This window comes from Anopheles gambiae, chromosome 2 (assembly GCF_943734735.2).
Source record: "Anopheles gambiae chromosome 2, idAnoGambNW_F1_1, whole genome shotgun sequence".
In the NCBI taxonomy this organism is placed as follows: domain Eukaryota; kingdom Metazoa; phylum Arthropoda; class Insecta; order Diptera; family Culicidae; genus Anopheles; species Anopheles gambiae.
Window position 1 is genome coordinate 94409417 of NC_064601.1, and position 10668 is coordinate 94420084.

General features: G+C 50.4%; 3 protein-coding genes across 3 annotated transcripts; all 3 read left to right on the top strand.

Annotated features, from left to right (window-relative positions):
- Positions 1-389: 389 nt before the first annotated feature.
- LOC1276705 (ras-related protein Rab-36) lies at positions 390-2932 on the top strand. Its single transcript, XM_316080.5, has 4 exons — positions 390-1253; positions 1349-1544; positions 1653-1860; positions 2816-2932. Exons 1-4 carry the CDS (start codon positions 898-900, stop codon positions 2884-2886), a joined length of 831 nt encoding a protein of 276 aa, XP_316080.4. The 5' UTR covers positions 390-897; the 3' UTR covers positions 2887-2932.
- Positions 2933-2936: 4 nt separating this feature from the next.
- On the top strand, positions 2937-5659 carry LOC4576277 (dynein axonemal intermediate chain 4). The gene is made up of 3 exons (XM_001237747.3): positions 2937-3163; positions 3309-3443; positions 3510-5659. Exons 1-3 carry the CDS (start codon positions 3029-3031, stop codon positions 5319-5321), a joined length of 2082 nt encoding a protein of 693 aa, XP_001237748.2. The 5' UTR covers positions 2937-3028; the 3' UTR covers positions 5322-5659.
- A 1811-nt stretch (positions 5660-7470) lies between these two features.
- On the top strand, positions 7471-10168 carry LOC1276707 (translation initiation factor IF-2). The gene is made up of 4 exons (XM_316083.5): positions 7471-7615; positions 8106-8857; positions 9107-9234; positions 9534-10168. Exons 1-4 carry the CDS (start codon positions 7585-7587, stop codon positions 9793-9795), a joined length of 1173 nt encoding a protein of 390 aa, XP_316083.3. The 5' UTR covers positions 7471-7584; the 3' UTR covers positions 9796-10168.
- The last annotated feature ends 500 nt before the right edge of the window (positions 10169-10668 follow it).

Below are 10668 nucleotides of genomic sequence, written 5' to 3' on the forward strand. Positions count from 1 at the left end.
TGCAGCCAGGACAGCTGTTTGGTACGTAACAATGAGTGCAGGATCGAACGCAGCACTTCAATGATTCGCCCAAATCCATCGTACAATTCATCACCCATCAGCAATGGGATCCTATTTCAACCCAAAAAAAAACCCCGTCCTCCTTCAACATTACAGCTGTTTACCTAACCCGCGACTGACACGCTCGTTTCGTTTTGGCTTGCGCTCTTCGTTTCTCACCTTCTCCCAGCACCACAACACCTGGAGTTTCATTCCATTTCCGCCTATTTGCCGATGTGTGTGTGTGCGTGCGTGTGTCCCACAGACGATCTTCACCCTTCGAGAGCCACAGCTGTGTGTGTGTGTGTAGTGTGCGTGTACGTATTGTCCCGCTGTTATCCTTTTTCGTGTTGTTCCTTTTCCCGGGATATTCGTATTTCTATTCCGTCTCCCATGCGGGTTTCACCTCGCGCTGTGCCCAAGTGTGCCATGGGGAGAGACACCTTGCGAGCGATGGAATTGCTGAACCGTAGCGTTCGCCGGCGATCGTGTTGAGCCGTCAAGCGTTCAGTGAAGTAGATCGGAAATGGTACGCACTTTCGTGGCACAAGGGACCCAGTACAGGACCTTCACTAACTGGCGTGCCAACAGCAGCTCGATTTCTATTGAACTGGCGTGTTGTCTTGCTCGCTCTCGTTTCCTCCCATCCTTGCAACTGCCTACTGTGCCTCTGTGTTTCTATATTGTGGCGGTTGTCATGGTGCTACCTACGGTTCTACGCATGTATTTGTGCGTGTCCCTTATTCCTGGCTCCTAGTAGGATCCAGAGCTTGTGCTTGCCCGCGGCTTTGCGTCCTCGCGGCAGTTCCACTCGCACTCTGTTACCGTGCAGACACGCAGCACAACCAGTGAACCAGGATGCCTATTTTTCGCAAAAACAAGCGCCCGAAACCGACCAGCTACGAGGTGCTGAACAACAACGTCGACTACGGTACGCGGCGGATCGAACAGTTGCCACGGCCGTACAGCTGCCAGGTGACGCCGTACCGGGAGCTGGAGTTTAGCGAGCGCACCAAGCGGGCCGCCCAGGCCGTGGTTCCGTTCCTGCTGCCCGCCTGCAAAGCCATCTTCATCGGGGACGTGTCGGTCGGGAAAACGTCGCTAGTGAACCGCTTCTGTCACGAGTCGTTCGACGGTGACTACACCGCGACCATCGGGCTGGACTTTGAGGTGGAACGGTTTCAGATCCTCAGCCAAGCGTACAGTCTGCAAATGTAAGTGTTTGTGCCAAGTGAAGTCCATTGGAATTCAAAGCAAAAATTGTGCTAATTGCGTGTCTTGGGTGCTTTATTCTTTCTTTGTCTGACAGTTGGGACACAGCAGGCCACGAACGGTTCAAATGCATCGCACAGTCCTACTACCGCAATGCGAGCGTCGTAGTGGTTGCGTTCGACATGACACGCCCGGAAACGCTGCTAAACGGCAAACGGTGGCTCGATGAGGCACTGCGGTTAAATACGGGCCCTGTGCTAAAGTTTCTTGTGGGTACCAAAAAAGATCTGCTGGTAAGTAAAGCACTGAATGGTGTCCTTATCCATCCAACAACCCTCATACGTCCAATAAGTAATCCACTTCTTGCTTTTGTTTTTTTTTTTTTGGTGGACACTCCGCAGAGCGATCAGGCACTCTGTGATATTGAGCTGGAGGCGATTAAAATGGCGTACGACATCAACGCCGAGTATTGGCCGGTTTCGGCCCGGACCGGCGAAAATGTGACCAAGTTTTTCCGCCGACTGGCGGCCCTCGCCTTCGACTATGGCGTGCAGCGGGCGATGGAAACGAACGCTTCGCTGCTGCAACCGAACGGGAACAGTTTACTGAGTAAGTGAGTGGTTCTGAGGGGGGGGGGGGGGGGTTGTGTGTCGCAATGTGGTAGATATGTAGTGGATCATCCATAAATTACGTAACACATGAAAAAGGGATATTTTGATCCACTTGTCCAGTAGTGTAATCTACACTAGAGAGTTGCGTCCATAAATTACGTAACGGATTTAACATCGTTTTGCTATCGTAACTGTTGCATAACAAAGATCGATGCAATTAAAGTTTTTGGAGCGCGATACAAAACGACAGCAGTGTCAGGACCGATTTGAGTTTTGGATTAACTCGAGACTCGGTATGGGGTTAGTATTAGTTCCAGGGACGGTTTAAAATTCAGAATCACTTTCATGATCGGTATAGGTTCTGGAACAGTTTTAGGGCCGGATTGAATTAAGAATAAATTCCAAGAGTGGTTCGTTCAGGATCAGTTCTATGTTCCTGGAATCTTTTTCTTTTGGCATAAAAACCATTGTTGACCTGCCTATACCAGTAGAGGGCTTGGCTTTCAGTGACGTTTTGATAACCCGCAGGAGGATATTACGTATGGGGACATGATCCATTCGGGGCTTGAACCCATGACGGGCATGTTATTAATTCCGATAAGGATTTGGGATCAGCCTCAGAATCAGTATGGGTTCTGGATAAGTTCTAATATCTCTAAGGGTTCAAAATCAGTCTTATACTGATTTTTATAGTATTTTTATACACATGAATGCCCCTTAGATTGTAGCCTGGAAACTCGGTTAATTGTTTAAATATAGTTTTTTAATATCCTGGAACTACTGGGACAAATTAACTAGTGCTAGTAGATATCATTCATCCTTCCTGTAAGCGTTACGTATTTTATGGATAACACCACACCTGTCTGAAATGAGGAGCAGCCCTAATTTCATTAAAAATATCAAATTCCCAAGCTTACAATTATTTACTTTTTTTTACATTATTTTCTTTACAGATCTGTACTTCTTGCGTAAGGAGAAGAAGGAGAAAAAGTTCCTCAGATGTCTAAACTGTACAATAAACTAATTTATTATTGCCTATATTTAATCATCCCAGTAACCAACGGTTTTCTTCATTGTCCGCATTTCTCCCCCGTAGTGTGCTCAGTTGTGTGTTGTTAGCAAAAAATCTATCCGAAAAAAGAAAAGAACCGAACGCAAAAACAAACATGTCGTCCAGCCATGCCGCACCGTCCTCCAAATCGGTCAAGTTCTACTCCGCCTCGCTCAGTGCGGGCGCGGCCAGCGACAGTAAATTCGTGGTGGATATCGTGAACCGTCTGGAGGAGCGTAACCGGCTACAGGTATCGGCAAACAGTTGCTAGGGCAACCCACAGTCAGTGGCCAGTAAACAATCAGGCAGCGGCGAGGAGGGCTCCTTTGTTTTTTTTCCGTTACTAAGCAAATCGTTGTTTGTTGATCCATTTCGGTCCCTTCCAACACGCACAGGTTCCCATCGACGGTGTGGACCGAACGCCGGCCAATCTTGCGCCACCGTTCTTCGGCGAGGAAGCGTTCGTGTGGAGTCGCTTTCGGGAGCAGTTTCACCCGTTGGCCAACGATATGGAAGATGCCACAGTGCCTGTAAGTGTGTGAATTTGAATCTCCTTTTTCACGATTTTCTAATCAGATTCCTGTTTAAACTGCCAGACCGCCGACAAACCGGACGGGTTCGACAACTTTGAAACCCAACCAAACTACGAGGGCGTTATCGATCGGCGCAGCCCATCGCTAGAAGCGGGCCAGAAGACGTACCACGTCAAGATCCGCCTGACCGAAACCGACGACATCGTCCTGTTCGAAAGCCCCAGCCATGTCGTGTCGCTCGACGCGGAAGAGGCAGCCCGCGTGCAGGAGCAGAACCGCCGCTTCGAGACCCGCCCCAAAGCGCGCCGAACGGCCGACGCCGAGGCGCAGACCCGCGACCTGCCGTGCAAATCGCGCTCCGTCAACACGGAGTGCATCCACCGGCAGGATGTGGCCTCGTTCGTCTCCAACTACGACATGTACGACACGTACAACGATCTCGAGCGGCACACGAAAGAGATCAACGTGGCGGACTCGGCCTCCAAGCTCGAAATAACGACCTACTCCCGCGAGGGCATGGAGGACATTGACGAGCGGCTCAATCGGAACGCCAACTTTCACCTCTCGTCGATGATCCTGCAGCGGCTGCTCGCGGGCAATGTGTACCGCGAGCAGCAGATCCGGTTCCGCAACATGTATCCGCCGGATCCGTGCCGCGAGGACATCCGCTACCTGTACCGGCTGGACGTGCTGTGGACGTACCGGACGGTGGAAACGCTCGGCAAGCCGGTGGCCAGTGCGAGCTGGTGCCCGGCGAACGGGGACATTGTGGCGCTCGCGTACGGCATCTACGGCCACACCGGCAGTGACGATCGGGGCTGTGGGTTCGTGTACGTGTGGAACATTAAGAATCCGGTCAACCCCGAGCGACGCTATCGGTTCGATTGCCCCGTGACGTGTGTGGCGTTCTCTCGCCGCACCCCTCAGCTGCTGGCCGTGGGGTTGTACGATGGGCGGGTGCAGGTGCGTGACATCACCGACACCACGCAGACACCGCTGGCCGTCTCGAACCGGGACCGCTTTCCCGTGTACCAACCGATCTGGGACCTGAAGTGGGTCGAGTTCGACAACGAAGGCAAGGACGAGGTGATTGCCGTCTCGCAGAACGGCTGGGTCATGAAGTACACGCTCACGATCGGCCAGTATCTGCTTCCCTATCCACTGCTTCGGCTCGATCGCGTCGAAGGAACACCGGAGGGACAAACGAGCACCGGGACGTCCGCGCCCGCCGACCAGCAGCCGGTCAGGGTGCAGTCCGATCTGCACCCGCAAGCACTGTGCGTCACGATCCACCCGGTCCAGAAGGACAAGTACTACATCGGTACGGACGAGGGCGCGGTGCACTGGTGCAGCATCAACGATCCGTTCCAGCATCTGGGCGTGCTGCAGATGCACAGCCGCGGCATCTTCTGCCTCGAGTACTCGCCCTGGAGCCCGCGCATCTTTCTCACCTGCAGCGGCGACTGGAGCATCCGCATCTGGATCGAGGAGCTGCCCGAACCGATCGTAACGCTCTGCACCGGGTTCGCCCCGATCCAGGCGGCCTACTGGTCGCCCACCAACAGCACGGTTATCGCGAGCGTTACGCGCAGCGGCGTGCAGCTGTGGGATTTGAAGCGCCGCAGCTCGAAACCGGCCTCGGAAACGACGCTCGGGAGTCTGACGACGGCCCTGACCGTGGTACGGTTTACGAACTGTGGCCGCTGCCTGCTGGTGGGCGATGCGGAGGGCAAGGCGCACGTGTGCGCCCTGGAGGATATGCCATTTCCGCCCCACTTTCAGTACCGCGAGCTGCAGTCGGCCCTGTACGGGAAGCTGGTGACGACGCCGGAGCTGTTGACGCGCGTCAAGCGTATGGGCTACCTGGGCTACTGAGTGGAATGGGGTGGGGAAGGTATTGTATTTGGGGTTCGTCGCCTGCATCGTGTGTGGCAAAAGGCGGCAGTTCACACGAGCTTCCCGATCACACGCTGCGTTTACATCGGACTGTTTCAGAAAACTATTATCGGTTGCTTGAGCTATTAAAGCATTGGAGGGGGGGGGATAACAACCATAACACACATACGCACACACACACACACCCTTCTCCAGCGCCTCCTGTGCATTTGCATGTGATTCCTGCGCGGTCGGTTACGAGCGCGCTCTCATGGGGGTTTTACGATCGTTTTAAAATGATTTTAAAATTCGGTCATAAAATTATTTTATAATCTTTACCCTGTCCCCCATACCTCCCTCTATCGCTCTTCTGTGCTCTTACAAGACGGTCAGTTCCTGTGGATTAGAGAGAGTGAGAGAGAGAGAAAGCCTCCGCCAGGCTCCTTATCGAAATGTGTTGTGTGCGCGGTGGCTGATTGGCTAGACAAAAACCACTTGCGTGTGTGTGTGTGTGTGTGTGTGTGCTGGAGATGATCCTGTCCTGGTTTGCAGTGGATAAGGCTGGATAGCCTCGCCACTCTATCCACTATCTATTGGATGCTTATTAGAATACATTTTGTGAGCAAAAGCTTGTTTTCGCTGTTATGCTTTTATTGCCGTTTTCGATCGAAACAACTGTTTAGCATCGGCTTTTATTCGCCACCCGCGTGATGATGTTGGTGGGTGGTTGGGTAGGGTGCGATATGATCAGTGTCGATCGTTGCGCATGATCGTTACGGGCCAATAAAAATAAAAAGACAAGGAAGAAAAAAACACATAAAAAGCAGCGAGTTTGAGAAGTTGTTTTGATTCCTTTGATGTTTTTTCCTACCCCTAAATCTTCCATCCCATCCCACAGCATGCAACACCGGGGCACGAAAATGATGGGCACGTTTTTATGACTTTTTAATGGGCAACCGAAATCGTCCGAAGAAGAAAAAAAAACCGGTGAAAGAACGAAGGTAATGTGAATGTGCCACAAAGCACAAACCGCTTAACGCCGCGTGACAAATGGAAAGTTCCTTCCGTTTGTGGTAAACGGGTTATGGTGGGAAGAGAAAGAGAGAGAGAGAGAAAGAGGGGGAGGATCACAGCAGCAAAAAAACGGATGCACAAAGTTGTAATTTTTCAGTTGATGGCATGTCCTCCCCTTAAAAATTAAACTCAAACCAAGCACAAAACGGCGACGAAATCAATCCTGAAGTTTAAAGGAACGTTTAAAGTGAAGAAGCAATGGGACAAGAAGAAAAAAAGTCCACAAAGACGATGGTGATCGCTTCCCTGGACCGACTGGCAGTGGATTGACCGCTTGTGGAGGCAAATGTAAACGTTAAAATGCTCATTTGCGAAAGCGATTCGGTGTGTGCGCGTGCGAAACCCCTTCGGGCTATTAACACTTACAGGATGGAGAAAGAATGAAAAAAAAATGGCAGAGAGGAATGGGGTTGAGGAGGAACGATTTACATCCGCAGGGTGTTAAAATTGCACACAAACAGCAGCATAAATCAGACGCCTCGCACTGCGCATCGTGTGCATTTTACGCTTTGCCAGCATGCGCAACGACTACCATCGTATGACACATGGTCTATTGGAGTCGTATTGGAATACTCGTTAGACACGGTTAGAATGTAATTTCCAACAGGAAGACGATTGAGTTGGTGGGAATGAAAAACGGCAATGATTCGATGCATAAAACTGTCGCATAAAGAGAATCAGCGTTTAATAGTGGGTAGATTTCCTAAATCAAACAACAATGTTCTACTCTGTAGCATTTCACACAATCACCATAGTAAAACATGTATCGTGAGAAAGAGTTTTTTTTTTCAGAAATTGTTAAATCGATTGAAATGCTATCACATTTTACGTTACAATTATACTTTATATTTACCATACAAATATTAAATGGAGCATTTTTTTAAACATATTTCTGATTATTCGATACAATTCATCTTATGTGTGTGTAAGTGTTGTATTTATTTTTAATCAATCAGACTTCCCAAGAAATCTTTAACGGAAAAATGCATCATTTTTTAATTATGTCGACTGTGGATCGACCTCATCGCGTAGTACTGCACAAACTCCGCTAGGAGCGCTAGCGTACTGTTGACGTTGTTTGCTTGACATTCGTTCGCACGTCTAGAATTTTCTACCATGTGTCATCGTTCCGGAAGCGGAGCATAGATGCTAGCTACCTCCGTTTTGACATCTCTTTTCCATCTCAAGTATGGGTCCGAAGAAACCGTCTGAGAAGCCCGGTAAGCTAAATTTCGTGTATTTTGCGGTGAAAATGTCCTCCCAGTATCGCAATTCGACTGTGAAACAACTTACTAAACGTGGCTGCATGTAGTTAGCTGGTGATTTGCACGGGAATGTGATTTTTCGGTGAAAAATAGCAAGTTGATGTTTGATTGTGTACGCCACGAGGGCTGTGTTCCGTCAGAGGCATGCATCGCATTCGAATGGTGCGACAAAAGGACAGAGCGCGCACCCCAAGTGTGAAAGGCTGCTCTTCGGTGTTTGAAAGTGTGCACAATGCATGTCGTGCGCTCTAAAACGTGTTTACGAATGATGATCTTTACGCGAAGAGGGAATCTCTCTGAAAACTGCAATGTTTGAGATAATTTACTTCGTTTCTGACAACACACTGTGGGAGGACATAACCCTGTTTCACCGCATTTCCTGTTTACCTTTCCCCTCCGATACTAATGTGGTTCTCTGGTTTGTTTTCATTTCCGTAATTTCTAGCCGGCCAACCGGCCGAAAAGAAAGAGAAGAAGCCGGCAGCCGCCGCCGCTGCTACGGCTTCCGGATCTGGTGAGAAGAAACCCGCAGCGGAAAAGAAGCCCGCGGCGGAGAAGAAGCCAGCAGCTGAGAAGAAGCCAGCGGCTGCACCAGCTGAGAAGAAGCCCGCTGCCGAGAAGAAGCCGGCCGCTGAGAAGAAGCCCGCCGAGGAGAAGAAGGCCGAGAAGCGTGCCGCACCGGCCGCCGACAGCAAGGCCGCTCCGAAGAAGAAGGCACCGGCTGCCGCCGCCGCTGCTGCTGGAACCAGCAAGCCTGCCGGTGAGGCCAAGAAGGATGCCAAGAAGGCTGCCCCGGCCGCTGCTGCTGCCGCTGGCGCTGCTGGCAAGAAGGGAGCCAAGGCTGCCCCGGCCGCTGCTGCTGCCGCTGCCGCCGCTGGCAAGAAGAAGGCCGCAGAGAAGAAGGGAGCTGCTGCCGCAGCCGCCGCCGACAAGAAGGGCGCTGCCAAGCCCGCTGCCAAGGGAGCTAAGGCTGCGGCCGGTGCCGGTGCCAAGGGTGGCAAAGCGGCTGCCGGTGGCAAGCCCGCCAAGGCTGGCGAGAAGAAGAAGCCGGTGCGCCGTATCAATGCCAAGGGCAAGAAGACGACCAAGTCCCCGCGCCCGAAGCTGACCAAGGAGCAGGTGAAGGCCAAGATCCAGAAGGGCATCCAGAAGGCTCGTGCCACCGCTATGCTGCGTGCCAAGCGTGCCTCGACCAAGGTGAGTTTGAGTGGGGTGTGGTGCAGTGGTTACCGATACGGGTGGCGGCGGGATTGTGTGTGGTGTTTTAATGATGAAATGTTGAAGAGGGAATCTCATTGATGCTAGAGCATGTGAAAATATTGCATTACTTCCAACTGAAATTCCACACACCAATCCAACCCACATCGGGTGTCGCTCGCTGTTAACAATTGTTGTGAAATTCGATGGAGCAGAGCTAACAATGTTTCTATTTCTCCTCCTCTACAGCTGGTCAAGGGTCCGTATGGAACCTGCGTCCGCAAGATCCGCACGTCCGTGCACTTCAAGCGGCCGAAGACCCTGAAGCTTCCGCGTCGTCCCAAGTACCCGAGGAAGTCGGTCGCCAAGCGCAGCCGGTAAGTAATCACAATGGTAAAACCTTCATATTGGCATTCAAAATCAAAACAATACTTACAACACGATCGTATTCGAACCTTCAGAATGCGATCGTGCAGCTATTGAATGCTAGAGCGACCTCTTTTTATTTGCAACTGCTTTCTACCACACCCTTACTAGGAAGCTTACTTAATGAAAGAGACAGTTGTTTACACAATGTGCTTTAAAATGACGCCCTTATCATCCATCAAGCCTTCAAGAAACACTGTCAGTGATAATTTATCCTAATTCACATTCTCTTTCCTTTCCCCACCATCAGCATGGATGCGTACAATATAATTAAGTACCCGCTGACGACCGAAGCGGCGATGAAGAAGATCGAGGACAACAACACGCTCGTCTTCCTGATTCACCTGCGCGCCAACAAGAACCACGTGAAGGCCGCCGTGAGGAAGCTGTACGACGTGAAGGTGCTGAAGATCAACACGCTGGTGCGACCGGACGGCAAGAAGAAGGCGTACGTGCGGCTAACGCGCGACTACGATGCGCTCGACATTGCCAACAAGATCGGCATCATCTAAAGCGCTAGTTTTGTACGGTTTTTTGGCGAACACTCCTCTCTTTTTCTCCTGCCCCGGTGGGGAATAATGGGGAGGAGTGTTCAGAGCGGGAAAAGGAGAGGATGCTGCGTCGTGCGTACCGGAGTTTTTTTACACGGTGTGTGCGCGCGTGTGTATCCTTTTTGCATTCCTACTCTCCTCAGATACGTTTCTCCTGGCGCGTTGTACGCGCGCAAACAATCCTTTCCACACTCATCCGCGGAGAAACCTTTCTGTGTAAAGCATGTGCTGGAATCGTATCTAGCAGAAGGTTAGAAGAAGCACACACGATAACAACTGGTGAAAGATGAAGAAAAAATATAAAACATCTGTTGAGGAGAGGAGAAAATGTAAATTTTACATTGCGTTGTGGTTTTCTTTTGTTTTTATTGATGACAAGCTTAATTATTGATAGGAGGGGGAGTAGCGAAAGAGCTCAGATAATGTTTAAAAATCACATTTATCAAATTTCTCGTTTTTTACTACATTGCGAGCGATTTTCAATCCAGTTTCCTTACCAGAAACTAAAATAGATACGACCATCCTGAATGACTGCAAGAGAAATCGGACTGTTCACGGTTTTCAATACAGGCGGTCCCGGGCAGGTTTAAAACAGTTATATTCAGTCAGAATCATATCAAATAATTCATAAAGTGACTAAAACCGCCCCCTACTTGCAAAATTACACGAAAATTTGTGATATTTTAGCTGGAAATCATGAGATTCGACTTACGCGGAAATTCGAGATACGCGGTATTTTGCGGCCGTTTTCGGTCCCCATTAACCGTGTATCTCGGGGACCGCCTGTACTCACTGCAGTACAATTTTTGGTCACTTACGTTCTCAACTTATATT